Source organism: Aythya fuligula, chromosome 15 (assembly GCF_009819795.1).
Source record: "Aythya fuligula isolate bAytFul2 chromosome 15, bAytFul2.pri, whole genome shotgun sequence".
Classification (NCBI taxonomy): domain Eukaryota; kingdom Metazoa; phylum Chordata; class Aves; order Anseriformes; family Anatidae; genus Aythya; species Aythya fuligula.
This window is the reverse complement of record NC_045573.1, coordinates 611544-638925: the sequence shown is the minus strand read 5'-3', so window position 1 is coordinate 638925 and position 27382 is coordinate 611544. Positions and strand designations below refer to the sequence as shown.

Genomic DNA, 27382 nt, shown 5'->3' with positions numbered 1-27382 from the left:
GCGCCCCCCTCACCTCGGCCGCCGTCCGGGCCCGTCGGGGCCATGCTGCCGCTGCGCTCCCGGCCCCGGCGCCGCCGCTGCTGGCTCTGCGGCCGCCCGGCCCGGCACCTACCCCCCGCCCGCCCCCGCGGGGCCCGCCCCGGCCCTGCCCTGCCCGGCCCTGCCCGCCCCGCCGCGCCCTGTGCGGGCACACAGCGCCGCCAGCCGGCAGGGACGGGAAGGGACGGGGCGGGCACGGACGGCACCGGGCGGCCGTCGGGGGGCTGCGGCCCGGGGGGCGGCGGGGGGCGGCTCGCGCGGCCCCCGGGATGAGGCCGGCCCCGGACACCCGCCCCGTGTCCCCGTGGGGTGTCCCCGTGGTGTCCCCGCTCCCCCCCCGCCGGCAGTGGCGGTGTGACGGGGGGGAGGGTTGGGGGGGGCTGCCCGTCGGGGGGCGGCCGTGCCCTCAGCCAAGATGGCGGCGGGGCCGGCTTCTGCCCGGCGCGGCCATGGCGGCGCGGTCACGTGGGGCGCGGCCCGCCCCGCCCGCGGCATGGCGGCGCCGTGAGGCGGCTGCGGCCCGGGGCTGAGCGCGGCGGGGGGATGCGCGCTGCGCCGCGCCGCCATGCAGCGGGTGGGCGGCCCCGGGCCGGCGGGCAGCGCCAAGGAGAAGCGCTCCTTCAGCAAGCGGCTGTTCCGCGGCCGGGCGGCGGCGGGCGGCGGCGGCGCGGCCCCGGCCCCGGCCCCGGCCGCGGCCCCGGCCCCGTCCCCGGCCGCGGCGCCCGCCTCCGCCGCCCCGTCCGCTGCTCCGGGGCGCTCGCTGGGCGGCTTCATGAGCCGCGTGCTGAAGACCCTCTCCACGCTGTCGCACTACGGCGGCGAGCCCGAGCCCCGCGGCCCGCAGGCCCCGCGCCCGGCCCCGCCGCGGGCGGCCGGCGGCCTGGGCAGCTGCCTCCCGCCGGGGCCCCCCCGCAGCCCCGAGCCGCCCCCGCCGCCCGCCGCCGGCCCCGAGGCGGTGCCCGGCGTGGCGGGGCTGCGCAACCACGGCAACACCTGCTTCATGAACGCCGTGCTGCAGTGCCTCAGCAACACCGAGCTCTTCGCCGAGTTCCTGGCGCTCGAGCAGTTCCGCGGCCCCGCCGAGCCCGGCGAGGTGACGGAGCAGCTGGCGCAGCTGGTGCGGGCGCTCTGGACGCTGGAGTACACCCCGCAGCACAGCCGCGACTTCAAGGTGAGCCCCGCGCCTCACGCACGGGCCCGGCCCCGAGAGCTGCTCCCAGGGCCTCGCCGGGCGGCACCGCGTGGCTGCGGGGTGTGAAGGCGGCACCTCTTGGTGCCCTGCCCGCGGGGTGCCAGCCCGCACCGTGCCCCTCGCTGCAGGGCAGCCCGGCTGGGTTCTGCCCCATCGCCACGTTCGGGGCCCCGCGGGCCTTTCCCGCGGTCAGCAGGTCGCTGTGCCCCGTGTCGGTGCCGTGGGACGTTTCCCCCGCGCTGCTCGGGGTGCTGCAGCCCAGCTGGGTGTGGGGTGCGTGCAGGCACCTTGAGGAGCAGCAGAGAGCCCGGACCCGTGTGTGGGTGCCAGGTAAGTGGCAGCACCGTGTGTCCCCGCTGCTGCTCGGGGCGGCCGCTGCCCAGCTCCTCATCCCCAGCGGGAGCCCCGGGCAGGTGCCAGCGTACTCACTGCTGGCAGCACTGGAAGCCAGCTAACAGCTCTGCTGCTAATTGCCTGGCGGAGGTGCCCGTTTTGCTGTTTCATACCTCCGTTGTGCCGCCCTAGAAGTTGCAGTGAACTTGTGGCAGGGCCGGGAGCAGCGGCTGTGCGGAACAGGGCGGCCGCTGCAGGAGCTGGTGCTGCTGCCGGCGGGGCCGAGGCCCTGACCCCAGCACTCCCCCCTCTTGCCCTGCTCACCAGAACCACGCGGTGCCCAGCATGGGCAGAGCGGGGTCCCCTCCTGCAGCAGGGTCCGTGTGCCTGTGGTTGAACCTCACCCTGGAGCACCTTTGGGAGAAACGAGACCCAGCTGCTGTGAAAACGCTCCGGGCCTGCCGTGCTTCTGGAAGCCGTGCAGGGTTGTTGAGCTTTAATGTGAGGGCTCCCTGGCACGGCCGTTGGCTGTGGGGAGGAGCAGGCACAGGGGCAAGGGCCATGTGCAGACCCTGGCAGCCGGCACTGCTCGCTCACGGGGCAGCTGGAGAGCGGCCGCCAGCCCCCAGGCTGCCAGGGGCCTGTCCTGCTGTGATCTCCCTGCCCCGGAGCCTTCCTGACACCGGCAGAAATTGTGGGCTCCTCCTGAGTAATGAGAATCAAAAAGCTTGAAGGCGAAGCTGTCTTTTGGCAGCACAGCTGATAAAGGGGAGAGCAGAGCAGCTCTTAGGCCGAGAAGCGCTCTTTGTGCGAGCCCAAGGTAGAGGTGCTCAGATAAGAGAGGCAGAAAGAGGAAGGGAAACAGATACGGGGATTAAATTAAGGCCATGATCCAGGCTTTGTTTTTTTCCTAGTGGAACTTTCTTTGGCTGGTGGCCGCCGTCACTACCGGTAAGTGAGTGCTGCTCTGCTCCTTGGTGGTGTCGCTGGAGCACATCAATCTCCTACCTGCCAGGCCCTGGGAGGCTTTAAAAAGCCTCTTGCTGGGGGGGATCTTGTGCAAGCAGGTCCTGCTCAGAGCCGTGCGGTATCAACAGGCCTGGGTCCTATCCAGGGGACTTTGTTGTCGTGTCAAGTGCTCGGCTGTTTCTGCACAGGGGTCAATTACTTTCACTAGTACATTAATGCCTCTGAAGACAGTCAGGTAGCCTGAACCTGCTATTAAATGCGGTGTTCTTAATTAAAAATTTCTTCAGCAGCAGACTTGCACGGTTAATTTAAATGTATAAACAAGAGGCTTGTATTTGAGAAAGGTGAAGATTGGTGTTTGCACTCTGGAAACTTGTTTGTTTGTTTGTTTTTAAATGGTGAAAAGTGTTTTCAGGACAGTTGTTTCGTACTTTCACTCCAATAGTAGCAGTTATTGACAGCAACATTTATTTGGTACTTGAGCAGCTCTTTATCCAACGTGCTAAGAAGTGTTCCTGTTTGTGGGGTTTCTTTTTTTTTTCTTTTAGTTTTCCTCCTTTGCTGCCGTGTATAATCGCGTAAAGGCAGTCAGTCCTTGATTCCTAAATCCTTACCTGCAGGTGCTGAGCATATTTTGGGGTGCAGGATAGCACTTATCCTCTAGCTCATCCTTACAGCCGTGGGCTTTTTTTCTTGGGGCACTTTTCCAAGAGAAGGCCTCTCAGTGTCCTTGTGGACAGGGCCCTTGGAGGGGCTGAGTCTCTAGATGCTCGTTACCCTTGGCTGTTTTTTTCTTGGTAGTATTCAAAGCATTTCTCCTTGTTTAGGTTGGTCTTTGAGAAAATACCCATCCTACGGACTCGTGAATCACAAAGTCCTGCTGCTAGAAACGAGCACAATGCGACTGAAACAAGTGGTTGTGTAGCTGCGGGCCATGGGGTCGCTGTGCGGGTGATGTGCAGGGCTGTGCCCTACGGGGCAGGGAGGGAGCCCCTGGAACAGCCTGCCCGTGCTCCTGCTGTGGGGCACCGGGGCTGCCCTGGGGGCTCTCCTCGTCCCCAGCGGGTCCTGGGAGGGGGCAGAGGGTCTGAGGGCTGCGGGGTGAAGGCAGGAGAGGGAAGGAGCCGGTGGGTGCAGGCACTGGCACCGCACACCTCCCCTCGGGTGGCACAGCAGAGCCGGGCGCTGCTTTGGCTCCCCGATGGCCCCCTGCTCTCGTGCAGTTTGTTAGCAATCCTTCCCCCGACAGCTCTGTCCTTTTTATTTTCCTGCCTAAGCAGAGCTGCTGCTTTCATAACTAGTGCCAATATTGCAGCTCGTGCTTCCTCTCTCCCCTTTGTGATGGGGTGACAATAGCAGCAAACATCCATTGTGTCAGCAGGAGCTGTGCTTCGGGCTTGTTTTTTTTGCAGGAGCTGTCCCTGTGTCCCCGCAAAGTTCCCGGGAGCTCAGCTGTGCGGACACAGTGCCCTTTGTGATGGGAGCCAGCCTGCGGCGCTCGGAGGTGCTGGTGGGGTCTTCACTGGGGAGAAGTTTTATTTAAACTACTTGGGTTTTAAAAATCCTATACACTTACCCAAATCCTCTCCCTTTGTCCTTCTCGGAGTTCCGATCTGTGGACAGTGAGGTTATTTTTTTGTTTGGAGGCTTTCTTCCTAGCTCAGTGTTGTGCTCTAACCCAGCTGGCAGCTGAACACCACACGGCCGTTTGCTCACCCTCCTCCCTCCCTCTATGGGATAGGGGAGAGAAACGGGAAAGTGCAGCCCGTGAGTTGAGATAAAGACAGGAAAATAATAAGAACAATAATAATAATGACAATAATGATGCTAATAGTACTACTACCAATAATGTGCACAAACAAGTGATGCACAGTGCAATTGCTCAGCACCCGCTGACCGATGCCCAGCCTAACCCCGAGCAGCCGCCCCCCATCCCAGCCAGTCACCCTAGATGTAGCTCAGCATGGCCCCATAAGGTATGGAACACCCCTTTGGGCAGTTTGGGGTCAGCTGTCCCGGGTCTGTCCCCTCCCAGCTCCTGCTGCACCTGCAGCCTGCCCGCCGGCAGGACGGGGCGAGGAGCTGCAAAGTCCTTGGCTTGGTGTGAGCGCTGCTCTGCAGCAAGTGCAACATCGGGGGGTTATCAGCGCTCTGCTCATCCCGAGCCAAAACACAGCACCCTGCCAGCTGCTAGGAGGAAAATTAACTCTGTCCTAGCTGAAAGCAGGGCGCTAGGCTGGCTGCACGCCGGAGTGTCTCGGTGTTTAACGAGGCCCTTTGGGTGCTCGAGCTGTACCAGCTCGGTTTTGTCCCGTGGGACGGAGACTGCCTTGTTTTTGGGAGCTGTGTGCTCAGCAAATGCTGTGAAGTCATAAGGGCTTGGTTGGGTTGGGTTACCAGAGTTAGATGTGGACCCCAAACGGATCCCTGTTACTGGAGCAGAGGTTGCTGTGTTGCTAATGTTGCTGTTTTAAGTTTTTGTTTTTTTCTCCAGTCCGCACTCCTGGCAGTATCCCACAGCCGCGTGTGGCTGAGTTTCACAGTGCTCGAGTTTCAGAAGAGCTCTTGGTGTAAAGGCTGAAGTTGGGACAAGCAGCCATCAGCTGTGGTGATTGCTTCTTTGTGAATTAATTAAACAAACAAACAACACCCAACAAACTCCTGAATTGTGAAGCATCGGGGTGCCTGGCTGGGGGGTGTGGGGGGGCTGCAGGCAGGCATGGAGCTGGCTCGCTGGGTTTGCTGTCTTCTCCACGCTTTGGCCTCATCCAGCTGAGGTATTTAGAGGAGGCAGTGTCCTTCCCGAGTGTGCCTGCTCTTCTCTGTATCAGGAAAAGCCAGACAGGTCTGACACCCAGCTCTGAAAGCTCGCTGTCGGAGCGTTTCCTGAGGCTTGACCTGCGTGCACTTGGCTGTCCTGGCAAATTGCCTCCTCCCCAGTTGTTTGCCTCGTCCCGTCGGGCTCAGCACAGCTTTCAGTACGGCTCAGGAACTGAGCACAAAGGCCCGGTGCTGTGCCAGTTAGCAGGGTGCTAACTGCACGTGCTGCGGTGCTCTTGCCTTTTGTTTTCCATTGTGTTTTTATTGCTCTTCCTCCTGATGTTTCCTCCCCTTTCCTCTCTCCTGGCCGTGCCCTGTTCTGCAGGCATCGCCCATCGGTCCCTCTGCCCACGGCCCCCTTGCTCCTGCTCCGTGCCCATTGCCGTGTCCCCAGGTTTCTCCCCCTGTGCTGCGGGGTGCTGCTGGCTCAGCCCCGTCCCTGGGGCTGGGATGGCTGCGAGCCCTGTGCTGTGCTGTCTGCGGGGTTTGCTGCCCGCAGAGTGGGTGTCTCGTCTCGCCTTGGAGAGGGGAAGTCACTGTGTGAGAGTGCAGGGACTCAGGTGAACACTTCATGAGGTGTCTGCTGTAGAAGCTGCCCAAGCACAAAGCTGACTGTGGGATTAAACAGAAAGACACCACCACCAAATCTCTGCCCGAGCCTGACTTTACGATGTTCAATGAAAGGTAAATAACAGGCTCTCTTTCCTGCTCACGTGTGTCATTGTTTCAGGGCCGTAACGAGCTGGTTCCATCCGTTCATGCACAAAAACCTTTCCACAGCTGCTTCCTAGCAGGAGCACTGGCAAGCAGCAGGCTGACATCTTTCCTGTGGTTGTCTGTGTTAGCTGGGAGAACAACAGCAGCAAAGGGGAGGCCAGGAGTTCAGCTACGTTTGGCTTTATTTATTGCATCTATTTAGAGCAATAGATGATTAAACTTTCAGTGGGCTGATAAAAACGATAATGCATCTTTGCCGTAAATCTGCTTTATGGATGGACAGGGACTGGGTTGGTTGTAGGGTGCTTGCATTAGGGGGTCAGGTACGTGCGTGTGATCAATAGGAAATTATGATTTTTTCCCCCACTTATCTCTTCCAGCAGTGCTGCCTGCATTCAGGATGTCTGTGCTGGTGTGCCTGTGGGGAGGGAAGGGAAGGGAAGGGAGGGCCTCGTCCCCTGCCCTGCCCTGGGGCTGTGCAGAGGTGTGCCCGGTGGGCAGGCAGCCCCGGCACCGCGTGCTGCTGGTGTCCTGCAGCCCCCGGGGTGTGGGACAGGGCAGGCTGCACGCAGACCCCGGCTCGCTGGGGACTCGCTGGTGGCTTGCTCAGACTGTTCAGTTTGGGTCTGCTCCTTCCTCCCAGCCCCCGTGCGTTCTGTGGCACCGCTGTTCGCTGTGCTGTGTCTGTGTCTGTCTGCACCGTGCTCTCTCTGCCGGCTTTGCTGCCGCAGCGCCGTGCGGTGCGCTGGGAGGGAGGCGCGTAGAGCTCCGCAGCAGCGGTGACAGCAATGACAATAATGACAATAATAATAACAGGCCACTTGTCACGGCGACGGCAGGAAGCGTGCGTAACACTGGGAACACGCTGCTGATGCTGGAGTGTTTGTGCAGCACAGCCTCTTGTGAGGAAATCGCATCTGATACCTTGTAGTGCTTCCTGAACCGCTTCCAGCGCCGTGCCGTCCGTCTCCACAGGCAGCTCCGTGTCCCTGGCACACGCAGGCTGCGAGGAGCAGACCCAGTGCTGCTGGGACGGGAGCGGTGCCAGCACAGCCCCAGCCCCGCGCTCGCTGTGGGACCGGGCGTCAGCAGCACCCCGCGGGGTCTGTGCGGGTGGCGTGCTGGTGGCACCGGGAGGAGGGCGATGAGAAATCGAGCCGGGATTCCCCAGCTCCGTGGTTACGCCTGCTTCCACAGAGAAAGCCCCTGCACGCCTCCCTTCGGACTTGAAATACCAGATTCGCTTCCTCCTGGCAACGCCGAGGACCCTTTTATCTTCAGCTCTGTCTAGACAAGGGCGCAGTGGGAGCACCCGGTAGCTGGCTTCCCTCAAACAAACCGGCCCAGGTACGGCCGCCGGCTCCTGGCACGTCTGGTGGGGGCCTCCCCTCCGGCCTGGTGGCCCTCTGGAAGGGGCAAGAGCAGCAGCTGTGCTGGCTGGTGTGCTCCTGCACCTCTTCCTCATCCCCCTGTGGTCACCTCACCCCGGGCAGCATGATCCATGGTGCCTGGCACGGGGCTTGGCAGATTTTGGCTGATTGGCTGACTTTTGGTTCAGAACCTTACGTGGGTTTTCAAAGGTAAATTCAATTTTCAGAAGTTTTACATTGAACAAGGATGATGCTTGCCAAGGAAGTTTGTGCAGTTGTCCTGAATTCTTCCCTGTACCCTGGGGTGCCATGAACTGATCAGCCTGCCTTCCTCACAAAGCAGATCTTGGACATTGTAGGTGCCGAGAGCACCCACGGGGACAGGCTGGTGGCCAGCAGGGCCACGAGGCTGCATCTGCGGTGTCACTTCAGTAGGGTGGTAACCAGGTACTCCTCGTGCAGCTGAGCTACATGTAGGTTCCTCTAGGTCACTGCAATCTTGTCCTGGTGTTTTTTTGGTGGGTGAGTGTCGGGTGTTCAGGCATCGGACCAGGATCTGCAGGGACGTTAACTGTATTTTCGTGGTTTAGTGTTTAATGTTATAAACTGGTACAACACAAATAAATCACCAAGCTTTCCACTGATGGACAGCGAGAGGTATAAATAAGGCCAGCACATGAAGAGGATTAAGGTCCTTTCTTTTAGATTACGTTTTGTCCTCCCCCCATAGATCTTGTTTTGCTTGATTGGAACTTGGGGTGGGGAAGGCTTTGCTCTCCTTTAACCTCTGAGTCCCCGCAGACTCCTTTACCCCTCGGGACTGGCTCGCGGCAGCACCCGAGCTCCTGTTGGTCGAGCACCAAGCGGGGCTGCTGGGCTGCGGCTGTGTGTGGCAGAGGTGGGCACCCAGCGTGCACGGCTTGCTTGTCTCAGGCTGTGTTTGCATGGTTTGGCTGGAGGGTGCTGGTCCCTGTGCCCGTGAGGGTGGAAAATCTGCTGCCAGAAGGCTCGCGCATCTGTAATGTGAGCAGATTATTTCTGTTTTCTGTAATTTTGCTGCCTCGAGGCAGGTGGGCAGATTAGAGGACAGACAATGTGTGTCTATCGGTCCTTTTCCATCTTTCCCATTGCCCCTCCCTTCTGGTGACCCCATTTTTACAGGGATAAAGCCAGCAGCCCGGCCTCGTTTCTGCGATCTGTTGCCGAGTCAGACTGGAGAAGCAGCAGAGGTCTGGCACCGCGGGCATACAGCGGGGCTCAGGTCTGTGGCTGCCTCCTCGCCCTGCTGCTGCCCCTCTCTGCGGCCCCGTCCCACTGAGGCTCTGCTGTGCCCAGCCGGGCTGTGCCTGTGGCAGCACTGCCTGACCCCGTGGCAGTAGGTTGCTGCTTGGCTGGGAACACACCAGGACCAGCCCACCATGCGCATGGCATTACTCCAGAGAGCGTTTGTGCCAGGGTGCTGAACGCAGGTGTCGGTGCCTGGTTCCCGTCCTGCAGGGCTGTGCAGAGCTGGCTGCCCCAGCGCCATGGGAGGGGTGGAAGCGAGATCAGGGAGCTGGGGCAGAGACACCAAACAGCTCCTGGTGTTGGTCGCTTCTGGGGAAAGATGCGGCAGGCGCCGTCCTGAGGAGGGTGGCACGTGTGGCCCAGCTGGGGGCTCGGTGCAGATGCCCCCAGAGCTGCAGGGCAAGGGAAGGCTGTGGAGGTGCAGGTCTGTGTTGCTGGTGAACTTCAAGACCCTCCCATTCGTGTCCAGAAGAAAAACAGGTTGGATCAAATCCCTTGGGTGTGCTGGTGTCCTCCTGAGATGGCTTTTCTGGAAATTCAAGTGTAAATTACACACATTCCCCAGGCTCTTCAAGCGTACCCAGAGCAGTACGAGTTGCCTTTACCACGTGCCACCTCTGTGTCTCCGCAGAACATCGTGTCCAAGAACGCCATGCAGTACCGTGGGAACGCCCAGCACGATGCGCAGGAGTTCCTGCTCTGGCTGCTCGACAGAGTCCACGAAGATCTGAACAACGCGGTGAAGTACGGTGGCGTGCCTCCCCTCAAGGTGAGGAGTGTGCTGTGCGCCAGCGTGGGACAGCAGCTATCGCTTTGCATACGATCTTTCTTTTTAAAATAAATCTGCCTATTGGCTCCTTAACTCCGGTATGCAAACGGAACAAAAGCTTGGGTTAGAATCGTTCGTTTCTGGCCTATGAATGTAACTAGATGTTTCGTGAGGCCCTGGCACGGGCTCCCTGCTGCAGCCCTTTGTGAAGGCTGGGAAGCCTGGCAGGGGAGCTGCCAGGAGCCTCATCTGGGGTGAGATCCCTGCCCGTCCTCGGCTGTGCCGCGTTCCTGCGTAACCACCTGCATGCCAGGGAGCACTCGTTGCTTAAAATCTGTGTGGTGCTGTCCTGCTGTTCCTGGTCAAGGAGCGCACAAATTCGGCTGGGAGTACTGGAGCTGTCTGGTGCCCACCTACACGCTTGGCTATGCTTCTGGGCTTTATTCTTTTCTTTTAGCCACCGCTGGAGGATGATGTGCTGCTTGAGGGACCAGCCTTTCCCATCAGTAGTACTTTCGTGCAGGAACTCTTTCAAGCCCAGTACAGGTATGATGTGTTGTACCTTTTGAGGCGTTACTGCATGTACTGGTGACCCCAGTGTACTCTACCCTGACCCTAGCTCACGGTACAGTTGAGGCTGGTGTCATGTTAACTGCTACTTCTGAATTTTTCTGAATAAATTTTAAACTAAGATCTCTCACCAGAGGAGAGAGAGAGTTTGACTGCCTCAGATTCAGTATATTGTTTGAAAATCTACAGCATGTGCCACCTCTTCAACTGCCCTGACCCTTCCTGAAAGCAAGTCAGTGCTTAAGGGAGCAAAGGCCCAGGGCAGCTCGGTGCTGCGAGGCTCGCCCTGCCTGCTCGGGGTTGGAGCCTGTAGCAAGACCTGGAGGTGCCTGCAGGCAGCTGGGGAGCTGCAGGTCCCAGGCTTCTTGCAGAGTTCTCGTTATCTGGTGCTTGGGAACCCGGAGTCGAATCCTTCCTTGTCCCCTCAGGGTATTTCCTGTGAGTTTCTCAGACTTCTGGGAAGTGAGCTTTGTAACTTCAGAACTACTGCAGGAAAACAACCTCATTGTGAGTTCCTTGATAGCTTGTATCTGTGCTGCGATGGGCACTTGAATTACCGGGCGTTCCCCCCAATGTTTGCCAGGTTTTCCTTTGCAAAGGAGACACCTTAAGCCCTGGTGCAAAGCCAGCATAAGGTGGAGGTGAATCTGAATGAGAGACGTGTTGTTTGGGGTTTTTGCCTCCTGAATAAGAGATCTGTGTTCCTGCAGTGCTCACTGTCCCCGTCTCTTCCCCTCTCTTCAAAGAGAAAACCCTTTCAGGTCTTGCACATCGGAGCTGCGATTGGTGAATTATTAATCTTGCAGTGATGCTTATTAAAAGCCAAATTCAGCGTCTCAAGCAAAGTCTTTTCCTGGCATGCCGTGTAATGAACTTGAGACTAATTACTCTGAAAGGATTCAGACATCCTGAGCCCCTCACTTACCGCGGCTGTGCCTGGTGCACCGCTGTGCAGAGCCGCTTCGTAGGGAGGAAGAAGAGTGCGAGGGCAGCCGAGCTGACACGCAGAGGCAGTGATTTGTGATGTGATCATTTATCCATTCCTGATGACACGACGTGTAACTGTCCTCTTATTGGTATTGTAACAGGTCCTCTCTGACGTGCCCTCATTGCCAGAAGCAGAGCAACACCTTTGACCCTTTTCTCTGCATCTCTCTGCCAATTCCCTTGCCTCACACGCGGTATGTAGTTATCTGTTGGTTTGTGTTGGCTGTTTTCAGTGTAGTCAGAGTTGTGCAATTTGGTATAGAAGCAAAAGAGATGACAGCAAAATCTCTGTTTTAAAAGTCTCTTAAAAAAATACAAGGACCTATATGGTACTGAAATCTTCGATTTGCAGGTAAATTGGAAAATTGAGCCTTTTACTCGTTTCAGAATGTTTCAGAGAAAGAAGCCTTTTACTTGTTTCTTCACCCCTACCCTTCCAAAAGCTTCCTAGAGAATTACTTTGTGGAGAGAAGTTATACTTGATTCAGGGAACCAAAATATCTTGCTTTATTTATAGAATGTTGAAATTAAAAATGGGAGAAGGATGAAACTTTTTTTTTTTTTTAATTTTTCATGGGAAAAGTCTCTGATCACTTTAATTTTAAAAAGCAAAGTTAAAAGCTCTCCTGCAAAATGTTTTGCTTTTGAAATACAGCTGTTGCCAATAAAGAAAAAGGGAAAAAATGTCTAGGTAAAAAGTTCAGAGCAAACATCATGAGATGCTTATTTATGTAGTGGGTAGTAGGGCTGTGCAGCTCCTTCACCTTATGCTGTGTGTGCAGAAACTTTGTGTGGGTTCAAGAAGCAAAGGAACAAAGTAATGAAAGTACTCAATGTGAAGGTATCAGGTTTGGTTCGAAGCTCCTACTGCACCGCTAAGTGGAGGCTGAGGGGGATTTCCAAGGAGAGCGCTTCCTGTAGGGTCGCTGCCCCGCTGTGCTCCTCTGAAGGCATTGCTGGTACTGCTGGGGGAGGCAGCACCTCATTTAGAGAGACAGCCCGGAGATCCGTCCTGGTGGTCACAGCAGCTCTCTTTGAATGTTCCAAGCTACTGCTTTGGGCTGACCCACATCACAGCGCGCTGCCTGGAAAATCAGATTGTCTTGCAGTGGAGAGTTTTATTTTTAACTCTGGGATTTTTTTCCAAGAACACTTTCTGCTTGTAGGAACAAGCAACAGCAGCCCATGTAGTAAGAAAAGTTTAGAAATCCCACACGTGTGTCTGGCTGAGGCTGAGCACAGCTCTGGGTCGTCAGCAGGGCCCCGTAGCTGGCAGCAGCCTGGGTGCCTGGGTTCGGGTGGGTCCCCCTGCGGAGGCAGGAGCTCCCCCCAGGCAGCGCCTCTGCTCCCCACAGGCCGCTCTACATCACCGTGGTGTACCAGGGCAAGTGCTCCCACTGCATGCGCATCGGCGTGGCCGTGCCCATCGCCGGGACCGTGGCCAGGCTGCGGGAAGCGGTCTCGTCGGAGACCAAGATACCCACGGAGCAGGTAAGGGCTCGCCTTGCCGGGACCCCTCGTGCCGAAGGAGGGCAGTGCTGAGGCTCCCAGCCCGTGGGAGCGGTGCTGGCCGTGTAGGAGCTGCAGTTGGCTGTCCCTGTCTGGATGGGGGAGCAGGGTGGTGGTGACCTGAGTCACTCTTTTCCCTGTGCCTTGACCCCGTGAGCGCTAGCGGTGCGAGGGCAGCCCCCTGTGCTGTCTTGCCCCATGCCCTGCGATTCCCACGCGTGGGCAGCGAGAGAACTGTGGGGCAGCTGTGGAACAGGCACAGCAATTCCTCTGCAGGAGGAGTTCCAAGAAAGCTGTCAGATCCACCAGCACCCCCTCTCGTGCTGCTGTCACCCCAGCTCCAGGGTCACGGCCGCCCTTTTCCCAGCTCCTCGTGCTGGCTGGCAGCAGGGTGCTTTGGGGGATGCCGTCCCGTGGCGGGTAGCCCCAGTCGAGGCATGGGGCAGCTCAGCAGGGCCAGGACTGGTGGCATCAGGGGTTCTGCTTTGCTTCTGCTGGCTCTAGATCGTGCTGACAGAGATGTACTACGACGGGTTTCATCGCTCCTTCTGCGACACTGACGATCTGGACACGATTCACGAAAGTGACTGCATCTTTGCCTTTGAGACCCCAGAGATATTTAGGCCCGAGGGTATCCTTAGTCAGAGAGGTAAGTGGATAACTGCATGGTGCCCACCCGGGTGTTTAGATGAGGAGGGCTTGGTTTTGTAAGCAGATGTACTTGATAATGAAAGTGCCACAAGTAGACGATGCCCTGGTGTATTGATTTCAGCTCTGACTTTGTCCAGACTCATTCCAGCAGACTCAATTCCCTCGCTCCCTCAGCTGGGAGGCTGTCAAGAAGTGATGTACGTGACTTTATTCCTCTTCCTGGCTCTCGTTCTTCGGGCCAGGCTGGCTTCTTCTGAGATCTGTTGTTAGGCTTGCTTTAAAGGCCAGACCAAGCCACCGAAATTGTGTTATTTAAAATCAGATTGCCAGTGATGAACAAACAGTCTGAGGAATGAGGAAACACTTTCTCTGTTAAAGCTCAAGAAATTCAGCTTTTCTGTGCCTCCCTCTCAGAGGAAGGGAGTAATTGCATCCTGGGTAGACAGAGGGTAGTCAAAGGCAAATTTCATTATTGGAAGTAACAAGGAGGGTGTCTGCCACTTTAGCTTCTCATGCAGTCAGACAAGATATGAGTATTTGCACAAATTACTGTGAAAAATCAGTTAGTTGAGCATTACATAACACTTATTTCTGTAAAGAAGTAGGCACCATGGAAAGTAATTGCTCACTGAAGTCTTTGTGCGAGGCTAATAAAAATGGTCAGTCTCACTTCCACGCTGGCCTGCTCCTCGAGGCCCAAGGAAGGCTTCCCGAGGGGGATGTATATTGTAAATAATGGTACAAAGTATCCCGTTCTCCTAATTTTTCAGGATTACATGTGAACAATAACCTGAATAACTTGAAATATGGCACTGAGCACTCCCGAACAATATCCTACTCTCAAGGAACAGTGAAGTCTGGAAAACTAGAACAGCCTTCTCCTAGACAAACAGCAAACGACAAGATTGTCTTGCTGGTGTGTAACAGAGCGTGCACTGGACAGCAGAGCAAAAGGTGACTGGCAGCTTCCCGGCCAGGCTTACGGCTCTGGCTGCTTCCTTGGTGGCCTGGGCTTTACTCACCGTGTGGGGCAAATGCAAGGTGCGGGAGGGACGGCTTGCGTGCACGCTCTTTTGATCTCTTCCTCAAATGCTACTCCTTTCTCTAGGTTTGGCTTGCCCTTTGTGTTGCACCTGGAAAAAACAATTGCTTGGGATATTCTGCAGAAGGAAATTCTGGAGAAGATGCAGTATTTCCTGCGGCCTGCAGCCTGCTTGCAGGTGAGCCAAACGGTGTGGCTGCTTTGAGACTAAGTGGGAAGGGAGGTTACTGGGAGCAATGGACGTGCTGCGCTGGTGCCTTCCCATGTTTCTTAGTGCAGTAGTGTCCGAGTCTGATGTGCTTTTGTCTGCTGTTTGCTGAACGTTACAGGTAAGAGTAGACTGATCAGGTGAAGGAATGACGTGCTTCTCTTCCTTCCTTATCCCCAAAAGCTACTCGAGAAGTCAGTGCTGCTGTCTGCACTGGAAGTGGTGCTTGCCTTAAGGAAGGCTGCAGTTTGCCTGGTGACTGCTGAGCGTGTGTCTGATGGGCATTCCCTCTGAGCAGCACCTTGTCTGGTCGCTGCAGAGGAGGTTTTGTCTTTTGTAAAACACGTTCTAGGATAAACCGTTTGCCTGTGCTGTGAGGTGATGTGTGTTTGAGTCATTCAGATGGCTTCTGCTGTCTTTCTGCAGGTTTGCCCGTTCAGCTTGCGAGTGGTCAGTGTTGTGGGCATAACGTACCTGCTACCTCAGGAGGAGCGGCCCCTCTGCCACCCAACAGTGGAAAGGTAGGGGCAGGGACCGGCCACCTGGGGCTGAGGGACAGTCCTGGCACGGCTGCGTGCAGTGGGCTTCCTGGGCCTGGGAGCTGGGAATGACTGAGAGTCCTCCAGAAGCTGTCAGGATTGCTCAGTGGTGTGTCGTGCTGTCTGGAACCTGCTTTTTTCTACTTTCCAAGCTTGACCTGGGTGGCAGTGGGGGAAGGTGAAGGGCTAAAGAAAATAAGCCACATGCATATGAAAGACAACATAGCCCATCTTGGAATCTGAAGCCTAACCTCTGTCTGCTCCTTTCTCCAGGGCATTGAAGTCATGTGGACAGGGGGGAACTGCTCACGTGAAGTTAGTCGTAGAATGGGACAAAGAAACGAAAGATTAGTAAGTATGGAGTAGGAAGCCTTAAAGTGAATTCACCTTGACAGCCTTGCTTGCAGCCAGCTCGGCACTGTGCTGCCTGTGGGACCCGGCGGGGGCCGTGCACACTGAACGTGCTCTGACCCAGAACCCTTTGCCCTGCAGCTGGCATTCTGCATTACAGGGCAGGTGTCTCACCTGTAGCTGCTTCCCTCACCAACTGCATTCATGTGAGACATCCTGTGGGCAGTGAGCTGCTGCCGAGATGCTGCTGAAGCTGCTCACGTCTGTGTTCTGTTGTGTTGCTCTGGTGGGGTCTTGCCAGGCAGCTCTCGCTCGTGGATAATGAGACAAATGCAGGAAGGAGCTGCTGGTTCTGCTTCTATCCTTGTGTTGGCTCAGCAGCAGCGTGGGGAGCAGGTGGCTGTGCTGGTAAATGTGTCGTGTCTCTGGTGCAGCTTGTTCGTGAACACGGAAGATGAGTATATTCCAGACTCTGAAAGCGTCCGCCAGCAGAGAGAGCTTCATCACCAACCTCAGACCTGCACTTTATCTCAGTGTTTCCAACTGTACACCAAAGAGGAACAGGTAGGGGCACGCCTGTATAGCAGCCATGACTCAAGGCCTGGTAGGTCTGTGTGCTGCTTGAATCCCATGCTCAGCTGCGTTCTGCAGACACTGATGTGTTGAGGCAGGAGAATAAATTTGTTAACACAGCACTAGGCACCAGTCCTGCTAGCAGAGCTTTTCTGTGGTAGGAAGAAAGCTGTGGGCAGTACTGCTCCCCCTCCAGTCCCCGATGTTAAGACTGCAGATCAGAGGAGCAAATTCCTGTGCTTCCCCCTGTGAAACAGCAGTGCCTTTTCTGGCGTTCAGGATGAAGGATCAGATCAGCGTGGCATCTGTGGCAATGTGCTGCTGTCGTGGAGCAGTCGGGTGCTCCCAGGCCTGAGCTGGGCAGCTCCCAAGCTGAGTGGGCTCGAGGCAGCCTGTGCTGAGCAGGGACCTGCTGGGCAGTCACACAGGGACAAGGGGCTCCAGAAGTGTGGTTGCACTTCTCCAGCTTGGTGTGAGGAGGTGGAAGGGGCAGGAGCAGTGATGTGCCACAGCGCAGGCTAGAGCTGGGTCTGGTCTGGCCCTCACCTGGAACATCATGCGAGTGATCTGTGTGTCTTTGCCAGTGGTGTCTAATCCCCTGTAAAAAGGGATGGTCCCAGATGTGGACTGTGGACCTGCGATTGAGCTTTAATAATTTTGGAGCCTTTCTTGTCGCTTCTTTCAGAGGTGAGAGAAAAGTTGTCTGACAGCTTACAGCTCTGGCTTCTCAATTTTCTGAGCATGGGGCTCTGGATGGAAGTGCTTGTCATGCTTGTGGCTTTTAAAAGATACCATCTCCTTGGTGGAGAGTGAAAATCTCCATCGTCTGTAACTCTGTGCTACTGGGACATGGGGAGACGTGGAGAGGGCTCTTACAGGTGTCAGAGACGAAACTTGGAGTATATCTGTAATCCTTCTGGTCAGGTTCCTTCTTTGCTGCTGGTGTTCCTGTAAGGATACTGCTACTCAGGCTGCCAAGCCTGCTGGCTTTCTCCTTTTTTTTCTTAATTTCTAAGGGACGGGGGGTTTGAAGGATGGAAATAGTTTCTCCGCACAGCAGCACCAGCTGACTTCTGTCTTGCAGTGGGAGGTGCCTGTGCCGCGAGGCACCCCTCTCTTGCCTCGTTTGCTGTTTTGAAAGGTATCAGTGGGAGCCCTGTGTTTCTAATGAGCTTGATGAATGCTGGAGGTAGCTGAGGTGCGTGTGTCAGTGCCTGCACTGCGCCTTGGGCAGCGGGGCAGTGGTGAAGAGCTGCCTTGGAACCAGGAAACTAATTCCTGCTCCTGCCTCTTGTAGCTTGCCCCAGATGATGCGTGGCGATGCCCACACTGCAAGCAGCTGCAGCAGGGCAGCATCACACTGAGCCTCTGGACCTTACCTGATGTTCTCATCATACATCTCAAAAGGTTTAGGCAGGTAAGAGTGTCTGGGGGGGTGCTGGATGGGGAGCGACCTGATGAGAGCATCTCAGCAGCAGCTGCTCTGTCTGACACATCTCTTCAGGGCTTTGTTAGTTCTGCCAAGTGCAGTGGCCTTGCTGCAGCTCATGCTGTCCTCCACTTACACAGGAAGGAGACCGAAGGATGAAACTCCAAAACATGGTGAAATTCCCCCTGAGTGGCTTGGACATGACTCCTCACGTGGTAAAGCGCAGTCAGAGCAGCTGGAGCCTGCCGTCTCACTGGTCACCCTGGAGGCGACCTTACGGCCTCGGAAGGGATCCTGAGGACTACATCTACGACCTGTACGCAGTCTGCAATCATCATGGCACCATGCAAGGGGGACACTATACAGGCAAGTGCTCTGCGATGTTATGTCTGTTAGATCCTTTCAGAAAGAAAACAGTTCTGTTCTCTATCCTGTCTGTAGTTTTTTACTTCTCTCTTGACAAAAGGACCTAACCCAGTTCAGAAGGGCTGGCTATGTGATATTGGATGGGGAACTTTTATGACCCTGGGAAATGAAACAATGCCTGTTGACCCCCAAATGTCCTACTGTATGTTCCTTTCTCCATTTTTTTTTTTTTTTTTTTTTTTACCTTGTGTGTAATGTCACCAGCCTTTTGTGTCTCAAAAATGTTCTTTCCCGCCACTGTAGTTGCCAGAGTCTTTTATATATGAGAAATATTTGCACATTGCCTGTGCGTACAGCACAGGTTTTGAATTCCTCTTTGCATGTTTTGGCAGCTCCCAGGGCAGCCAGAGATAGGCTAAGTTGTTTGGTGGTTCTTAGTATCTGTTCATTTTCACTCAGCCCAAAAAACGTGCATCTGGCGTTGCCCTCTGCTGCACACCTCTGGGCTTCATCCTCCTGTATCCTCCCTTCTGGGACTCCATCAGGAGGAGAGTCACTGGTGGGGGCAGACCCTCCACAAATAACAACATGGAGTGAATGGGGCCACCCCAAATAGTGTTCTGTTCTGAGCAGCAATGCTGAACAAAGACAATCCGGAGCTGTGAGCTGTTCATTTTACTCTGGTCGTCTCAGGCTTCCTTCTTGCTAGTCAGACTGGAAGAGGATGTGTTGCATGAATGAATCTGTTCCTTTCATTCTCCTCCGAGTTTATCGTAGCAGATAAAGTCATGTTCAAGTTATCATACGGGAATCCTGATAGTAGGAGTGAGGAAAGTCTAATGGTAACGTTTCTCTCAGCATATTGCAAAAACTCAGTTGATGGCCAGTGGTACTGCTTTGATGACAGCGATGTTCAGCAGCTTTCTGAAAATGAAGTCTGCAAGCAGACAGCGTATATTCTTTTCTACCAGAGACGCACAGCAATCCCATCGTGGTCTGCTAACAGCTCTGTGGCAGGTAAGCCCTGTTACCTTTGTTAGGGAGTGGATGTAGTTCTTGTCCTGCACGGAACAGAGGAATTTTCTGCCCGCCTCTGCTTACACCCCAGCTCTCTGTCCCAGAACTCACAGTGAGCTTGTCTCAGAGTCCTCTGCTAAACCGAGGAGACTGTGGGAAACTTCCCACCTGTTCTGCTGTCCAGCCTTATGTACCCCACGCTAGTTATGGCACAGAGGCTGTGGAGATGGGGGAGCCCCCTCCAGTGCCACGTGTTCAGAGCTGCCCTTGCTGAGCCAGGACATAGCCGTGTGGCTGGTTCATTCCCCCTGCCAGTGCAGTTGGTCTCGGGTAAGCGGCCAGCAGCTGGACATGTTGGTTGTGAATCTGGGCTGAGCTGTGGGCAGGTACAGGCTTGATGACTTGTCTTTGTAAATAAAAGGGTTTGCAGGGTGCATTTGTGGCAGCTCGAGGACTGTCCTCCACCTCTGTGCTGTTGCACTGAGGCACAGATTCTTTTGATTCGCAGCGTATTGGGACAAGTGTGATGGTCTCTGTTGCTTATTATTAGAGGTTTATTTCTGCATTATCTGGATGCTGTGGCTATGTGAGACGGCCCCAGACTCAGTGACTGTTGAAGCTGGTGCAGTACTGACCTGGCTCTGTGGCCTTCCCAGAGGTTTCACATGTTGTGCAGCTCTGTGCTGCTGGTCTGATGTCTCTGCCTGATGCCTTGCAGGCTCCACGAGCTCCTCGCTCTGCGAGCACTGGGTCAGCCGCCTTCCTGGTAGCAAGCAGCCCAGCATCGCTTCAGCAGCATCGTCACGGCGCACGTCTCTGGCTTCGCTCTCTGAATCGGTGGAGCTGACCGGGGAGAGGAGTGAAGATGATGGTGTGTATTAACGATGCAGTGCCTGGGGGAACTGGGTCAAAAATATTTTCTCAGGCACTAACTTGTCAGTTACGAGATCCCTACCAGGACAGCTGCAGGTGAAGTAGTTAGGATGGATGGTTTCTCTAGCAGCTGGGGGAGGCAGGCACAGTGTCAGTAGGAACAAAGGTGGGCTTTTCTCTGGTGTGAAATGATGGGCAGGAACCTTAAGGAGCCTTTCAAAGAAAGAAAATATTGTCAACTAAACCTCTCAATCAAGTATTTTGTGTTTTTATTTTCTCTGGGTTTCGCTGCAGCACCTTTGCAGGGAGGCTGATGCACTCCTGCTGCTTGGTATAGGCACTAATTGTCTGCTGCCCTGCTGTACCTTTTCCCATGTGACTCCCACCATGGGGTTGAGAAGACAGGCACACTTTTTATTGAATTCCTTGTTCAGCTTTTATACAAGGAATGGTGCCTGTGGTGCAGGTGAACTGTCTGACTTGTAGGGAAACGGCATCTGTGGATGGGTGGGATAAAATGTGGGCTTGGCTCTCGTACTGATGATGTTGCTTCCTCTCTAGGAGGATTTTCAACTCGGCCCTTTGTGAGAAGTGTCCAGCGTCAGAGCTTGTCGTCTCGATCCTCTGTCACCAGCCCACTGGCAGTGAGTGAGAACGGCGTCAGGCCCTCGTGGTCGCTCTCTGCAAAGCTGCAGTTACGCTCCAACTCCCCGTCACGCTTCTCTGGAGATTCCCCAGTACACACCTCTGCTTCCACCCTGGAGAAGATCGGGGAGGCTGCTGATGATAAAGTCTCCACCTCTTGCTTTGGCAGCTTGAGGAACCTTTCCAGCAGCTACTTGGAACCCTGCGATGGCAGCCGCCGAGAGCACAGGACGGCTCGCAGAGCCCCCCTGGCTGTCATGGAAGGGGCGTTCAGGGAAGAGTCTGTTGTAAGGACATCTAGCTCAGACCTTTCAGATGGGCTTGGCAAAAGCTCTGTGCAGCCAGACAAGAATCACCCTGCTTTGGACCCTTTTGATAACAACAATCAAATTGCCTTTGTTGATCAGAGTGATTCTGTGGATAGCTCTCCGGTCAAGGAGGTGAAAGCCCCCAGTGGGACGGGACTGGCTCCAGAGAAGGCAGAGGGAACCCCTAAGAAGGCTCACAGCTCTAAGGGAGCTTCCGAAACAGACAAAAGCTTGAGGAAGGGAAGGACAGTCTTATCTACCCACGAGACCAAAGTCTCTCGCTCTTCTCCTCCTCCCCAAAAGGGTTCCCAGAAGGTTTCCCGGTCTAGGAGTAAGACTGACTCCTCCAGGGCCAGCGGGCGACATGGGTCTCCTGCTCCCACTCAGGCTAGGAAGGACCACAGCACCAAGCCCGTTGAGGTGGCTGTCCCAGCAGCTCAGCAGAAGCAAAAGTCAGGTTCTTCTCCCTCTTCCACAGCTGCCAAGAAAGCCACATCAGGCTCATTGACTAAGGGCTCTTCTGCTGGGAAGAGCCGGACTTCAGAGCGAAGCCTCAGCAGGGAGGGCTCTAAGATAAGCCTGGGCTCGGACAAAACGAGCGTTACCAGCAGCTCAAGAATGAGCTCCCCACGGATAAGCCACTCCAGGAGTGACAGCAGGGCAGTAGACAGCAAGCACGTGAGGAGCTCTTCCATGGCCAACCTGCGGTCTCCCAACGTTGGTATGCGCTCTGGGCTGAAGAGGGACAGCAAGTCAGAAGAGAAGGGGTTGTCCTTCTTCAAGTCGGCCTTACGGCAGAAGGAGACCCGGAGGTCGGCAGACCTGGGAAAGACCACGATGCTCTCCAAAAAGGCAGCGGGTGGCAGTTCCAAGTCAGTCAGCAAAAACGTGCTGGAGGACAAGTCTGAGAAAGGTGGTGTCCCACCAGCCTCTCAAACCAATGCCAATGTTACTGCAAAAGAAAAGCTCGTCCCAAAAGATGCCGCACCCAACAAACACTCGCTGCTCTCCAGTCGCAAGTCCAAGTCTTCCCAGCTAGATCCCGGAGCCCAGTCTCCTCCTTCCAGTGGCAAGCAGTCCGCTGACAAGCCGCTGAAGAAGTTACCTTCCAGCATGCAGGTGTCCGTACGGCCTTCTCTGGAACCTCAGTGAAATGCTGCAATCCAGGTGTCTTTTCTGCTGAGAAGCTAATTTATTCTGAGCTCTTGTTTTTTGTTCATGTGCCTAATGTATGTTTTGAGGAGAAGTTAACTGCGAGTTGTTAAAGCGCCTTTTGATTCTGCCATCAAACCAAATAGCCACAGGCAGGCAGCACCGATGCAAGTAGTCTATCTGGAGTCGTTGTTGAACCCGAACGCAGCTGTCCCATAGCACTTGTGCAGGAGTCTCTTCGTAGAAAATGCAACAACTTCCTTCAGACTCGAGGTCTGAAATCGGAAACCCAGTTGTACTGACACTGGTGTGCTTCGTAGAGCTGTGAGCTGGTGTTCCTTTGGTCTCGTTCTGAGCAGGCTGTGTCTGCACTGGCCTTGTTCTGCGCTGTGGAGGATGCGAAGGAAGCTGGACAGGAGAGCCTCCCGCTGCTTACGCGCTCTCTCGACCCGCTCTCCCTACTCCCTTCCATTTTCTAGCTTTCTTAAGGGCAATATCTCAACACTAATGTTGTTTCTCAGGTATATACTCAGCCAGTATAGGAGGGACTAGCATTAGTGGATGGACAGAAAGGTACCCGTGTGTCTGTGCGTACGCGTGTCTTTGTAACAGATCTCACATTTGCATTCCGACAGCGGAAAGATTTTTCCATAAAATGTTATCTGCGTTTTTTGTTGCTCTGTCTGTGAAGAGTTTTACTCTGTCCACACCTAAGGCGACCTCTAGCCTGTTCTCTTTAATTGCTTTCTCTCTTTGAAGCACTATACTCAGCAACAGAAGTCACTGAGCAGCAGCTGGCTCCAGCCCGTTCCTGTGAGTGGCTTGTTGGTGCGGTGCCCCGGGAGGTGGCTGTCCCCGTGCACCTGGTGGGCAGCGCTGCTGGGACCCCTGCCCAAACTCCTGAGCAGCGGCGTTTCCTGATGTGCTCAGATGCTTACCTGGCGTGGTGCGGAGGGAGCACCTTTACGTCCAGCTGTGGTACTTGGCCAAGGCAAGTGTCGTCCTGTCCCTCTGCCTTCTCTGAGCAAGGGTCGGAGGGGCTGTGCCCCGGAGCCGTGCCGGGGTTGCTGCCCTGCTCCTCCCCGGCGCGCTCCTCGCGTTCCCCATGGTCTGCCCCCTGTGTGTCTCTTACGGCCGCGGTCCCGTCCCCCTCTGGGTGTTGTTCTGTCAGGGCTGAAGCACTACATCTAGCGACATCCTTGTTTACATGCCCTTCTCCAAGGGGAGATTCCTCAAGCTCTTTAGGATTCCTCTCTGAAGGTGGATTCCTCAAGCCCTTTTGTATACTCATGGTGTAATTTTTTTTAATTTCATGAGGTTTTACTACTGCTCTGCATATCCTTTCTGTACGGCAGCAGCCTGTCGTGTGGCTCGTGGCATGCAGCCGCTGGCAGTGTGCTGTGCACGCTTGTCTTTTGGTGAGGTCTTTGCCTGCTGCCCAGTCTCGTCCAGTGAAGCTCCCGGGCTCAGCCTGCAGACCCCTGCTCGTTCGTCTCCCGTCACCGTGGCAGTGCCCTCAGACGAGCAGTTGCTTGCAGCTGGCCTGTCCCAGCTCCGCTCCTAGCCGCCGTGCTGGTGACCCTGCAAGAAGCCTTGCCCCAGGCTGCTCGGGCGCGTTGCTGCTCCTTGGGTTTGTTCTCTGCTCACCACTTGCTGCTTTGGAGAGAAGCGTGCCTCGGGGCAGCTGCTGCCTGGTGCAAAGCTGGGGCGCGGAGCTGAGCCGGGGAGCTGCAGGGCTCTGTGGCTGCAGCACAGCCCTCGGCCTGTCCTGGCTGAGCCCTTAGGACCTGCCTCCTGCATCCCAGAGGCAATGCCAGTGGCCTGCCTGTTTTTACGGTCTGTTGGACTCTGTGCTGTGCCCTGGACTGTATTTTTAAGCCTGAACGTGACCATCTTCCTGATCCGTTTCTTCTCCCGTGCGTTGTTGTCACCTTCTCGTTTAATGCAGCAACAAGAAGCGAAGGTGGTATCGCTTGCTTCTTAAATGTGTAACTTGGGTTCTTCTCGGATTATTTTTTGTTATACCCAGCAGAGCAGAGGAGACTTGCTTCACATTTTGGTACTTAAATTTCTCCCTGAAATGCCGATATTGAAGTACTTGTTTAAGATTTGATCTGCATTAGGATCTTGCACCGTGTTGGCTCTTCTCTTGTAACAACTCTTCTAGCAAGAATGTAATTCCGGTAGCTGTTGCTAACTTGGTTTGACATCCTTTTAATAGACAGAACCTAGTTCTCTGTGTGTTTCACCATGGGACGTTTGTGAAAGGCTATTTTTATCAAATGACACTTTCTTTTCATGTCATCCATCATTCACTGGAAAAGTTCCAACTGGAAGATGGTGTATGGTTTCTGAGGTGTTTTTTGCTAATGTATTGCATGTCTGTACTGAAGGAAACTTGAAGCCATGTCCAAGCTGGCGTTTCAGCCGAATGCCAGTTCAGAATGTTTGTATTTGGGGCACGAGAGTGGTCATTAGAGCTGCCGTTAGGATACAACGGGAACGAGAGGTCTTGGTGCCGAGCATTCCCGTAGCTGAGGTTAAAAGCAGTCAAAGCTCTGCATTCCCAAGATAAGTTACGTAGCCCTTCCTCTTTGTGCTTACTGTAATTTCTGATGGAAACTGCTGCCAGCTCCAGCACTGTCCGCTCTGCGTACGCTGCCAATTTGGTTTTCTACCCGGCCCTCTGAAAAACAGAAGCTCTGGTGCTCAGACGCCTCGCCCCATGGATAAGCGTGGGGTGGGCTGCAGAGCTGGCCCTGCCAGTGCCCTTTTCTTCCCATTAAGCTGGTGTCAGAGTGACTGAGGGGTGCTGCTCTTCTCCGGGGGGCTGCCAGCACGTGGCGTGTCCTCTGGCTCAGGAGGGCTTGCCTTCGGGTGTCCTCAAGCAAAACGCTTTGACTTGCAAGGGTGCACTGTTGTTGTTGAGTGTAAGACACCTCGGGCAAAATGTGGCAGGCATGTCTGTAGGGACCTGCAGAGTGCGGTCCCTGCTCCCGTGGCTGTGTCGATTCTGTAACAAAGCAGTTTGGAAAGTAGCTGCTTGCTGCCTCTCTGTGTCCTCCTTTTTCTGGTCTCAGATTTCCAGCAGTCTGTGAATTTCTTTGCATAGGAGAGGGCTAAAGGATGCAGGCCCAGGAACAGCAGTGTCCGTGATGGGTATAAATCCAGGTCTGATCACCGTTAAAACCCTGGCTTCACCAGTGCTGTGGAGTAAATCTTTCTAAAACTGATCGTGGGCTCCTGCAGGCCTTACTTAAAGTGACTTGAGGAAAAACCATCAGGCTTCTCTCCTCGCTTTAAGCAGACTTGTTTCTTAGCCCTTTCCTGCAGAGGAATCCCGGTCTGTGTGCACCACGCTGTCCCGATGTGGATGTGGCCCAGCTCGAGGGGTGCTCCAGGGAGGGACCTTCCCAGCACAGGCTTTGCCTGGGGGCTGTAGGATGGTGGGGGCTTGTGCCTGCTCTGCGGCAGCCGCTAGTGCCCGGCCACCCCTTTCCTGAAAGTTCGGGCCCTGGAAGGCTTTGTGATGTGCTTCTAGCCGAGGTCGGATGGAATTCACCTGGAATTCGCCTGCTGGGGTCTGCCCGTGCCCCTCATCACGCCCCTGGTCCGAGGCTTGTGCCGGGGGCCAGCCCTCAGGGCCCGGGAGAGCAGCGCCCTCATTCCAGTGCTAGGTTCCTGCTGGGGTCACCTACAGAAATTATTTTTACCCTTTTTGGGCTTTGTCTTTTGGATAGTGTTTAGTAGTGTACAACTTATAAGCACATTTTCAACGATGTGTATTAAAGAGGCACCTCTTATTTGTATTAATCACATTTGATAGAAGATTTGGTGCCTGCAGTTCTCAGTAACTCGTGTCTCACTTTGGATGTATAAATTGTAACCCTTTCCAACTTACCAGATATGGCTAAAAAAAAATAAAAAATAAAAACGCTTAGGATAGAAAATTAGCAGCTTAATTACAGTACACTTACTGCAAGTGCCCTCATCCTTCTTAGCTGCAGAGTTGTTTGCTTTCCAAAGCTGAAACTTGAGCATGATCAACCATTTTTTCTACGTAATAAAGGCAGTTTTGCATGGCAGTTCTCTTGCTGTACTCAAATGCATGCACTTATTAACTATGCAAGCATCTAATACAAACCATAGACCGTGCTTTCAGTATCCAGAGCTGCTCCCTCGGTGCCGGAGCACTGCTTTGACTCTGTACTTCTGTTTCTTGGTGCAGCTATGTGTCAGCACACAGGAGCATGTACCTGGTTTCCTGCTTTATTTGCACATCTTTGATTCTTTTCTTTGCAGAATTTGGGATTACTGACAAGGCTGGAGCGTAGCATAACGTCAAAGGAATTTGAAATGTTGAAATGAGAACAAACTGGTTTTCTGTATTGTATTGTTTTCTCTCTTTTTTTCTTTTTTTAAAAAAAAAAACAGGAAAAACCCGATCAGTGTTCGTATGTAGCCTGCCACGTTGTGTACCTGTACTGACACACTCAGCGCTGTGGGAAGAGGCTGTGCCCGTGGTGGTGCTCGGGGGGCAGCCCCCAGCAGCCTCCCCCCGGCCAGCCCCAGTGCCACGGCTGGGGGCTGCCCTGAGCCGTGCCCGGGGCTCAGCTGCCTGGGGAGGGTGGGGAGCGACATTCCGAGTGGTTTTGCTGTCATCTTTCTTTCTATCTTCGTCATTGCCTTCTGATCCAAAATAATTTGGCGGCATCTGATGTTATCTGTGGAGGGAACTGAAATTTAGTTTTAATCTGTGGTGAGATGAAAGTACTATGCGGTTTCCTTAATAAAAGCACCATGAAGCATTTCCTATTAGGAGCTTTATTTTGTAAAAATAAGGGTATGTGAAGACTTGTATGTTATCTATATTAGGTTTAAAGGTTTAGGAAGTCTTCTATTTTTTTTAAAGGCGATAGCACTCAATTTACCTGCAAATAGTGTTTTTTAAAAGACACAGATTAAAACTAAGTGTAAACACAAATTGTTTTGCTCTAGGCCCTGCAGCACAAACGCGCTGCAAGAAAGTTAGCGTTAGGTTTGTATGGCATTTGTGCAGTGCAATAAGAAAACATTTTTAGGTGCTACATTGCCTTGGGTAGGGTGACACAAGGGAATACAGGCTACAAGTGGCTACATTATTTTCTTGTGGCCTTCCAAGTATTAATTTGTACAGATTTGCTCACCAACTGTGCCTCACCATTGGTTAAAATTGAATTTTAAGTCCTGTTACAAATGTAGTTTCTCTTCTGGACACAATGTCAGATTTTACACTGGAATATCTACAGTTCTGAAAACTGCATGTCACATCACTGTACGCCGATACTGGGACGTGGGGCTTGCCCACACCTTTGATATTCTCTTCTGTATTTTAATGTTTTTGAACTGTACAGTAATCTGGAGAGCAGGCTGTCTTTACTTGGGATTGAACATTGTACCATAAATTTTAAATTATTTGAGGACAAGTGCATGAGACTGTGTCAATGCCTTTTATTATTTATTTGTATGTTTTATTATTCAAGGTGTATGCACTTTTAATACGCAGAATTTATATTTTTATGTTAAAAATCATTTTCTTTCAGAAAGAAGAGTTTGAATATGAGGAATTGGGATTCAGTGGAAAAAGGGGAATATGTAATAAAATACAATAAATTTATTACTAGGCA

The 27382-nt window shown here is 54.1% G+C and overlaps 1 protein-coding gene across 1 annotated transcript; it reads left to right on the top strand.

Moving 5' to 3' along the window:
* The first annotated feature begins 604 nt into the window (after positions 1-604).
* USP31 (ubiquitin specific peptidase 31) lies at positions 605-27382 on the top strand. The gene is made up of 16 exons (XM_032197379.1): positions 605-1210; positions 9359-9496; positions 9954-10042; positions 11155-11247; positions 12409-12544; positions 13067-13211; positions 13984-14167; positions 14322-14433; positions 14890-14984; positions 15276-15353; positions 15788-15917; positions 17224-17343; positions 17496-17721; positions 18580-18738; positions 19457-19609; positions 20173-27382. The coding sequence occupies exons 1-16, from the start codon at positions 605-607 to the stop codon at positions 21714-21716; spliced, it is 4008 nt and encodes a 1335-aa protein (XP_032053270.1). The 3' UTR covers positions 21717-27382.

What these genes read in the sequence shown, in the direction of transcription:
- USP31 (XM_032197379.1), top strand. Translation starts at nt 605, where the DNA reads ATGCAGCGGGTGGGCGGCCCCGGGCCGGCGGGCAGCGCCAAGGAGAAG. An exon ending in CTCTTTCAAGCCCAGTACAG is followed by an intron (nt 10,043 to 11,154) that starts GTATGATGTGTT and finishes GTATTGTAACAG; the next exon opens with GTCCTCTCTGACGTGCCCTC. An exon ending in GGAGAGGAGTGAAGATGATG is followed by an intron (nt 19,610 to 20,172) that starts GTGTGTATTAAC and finishes CTTCCTCTCTAG; the next exon opens with GAGGATTTTCAACTCGGCCC.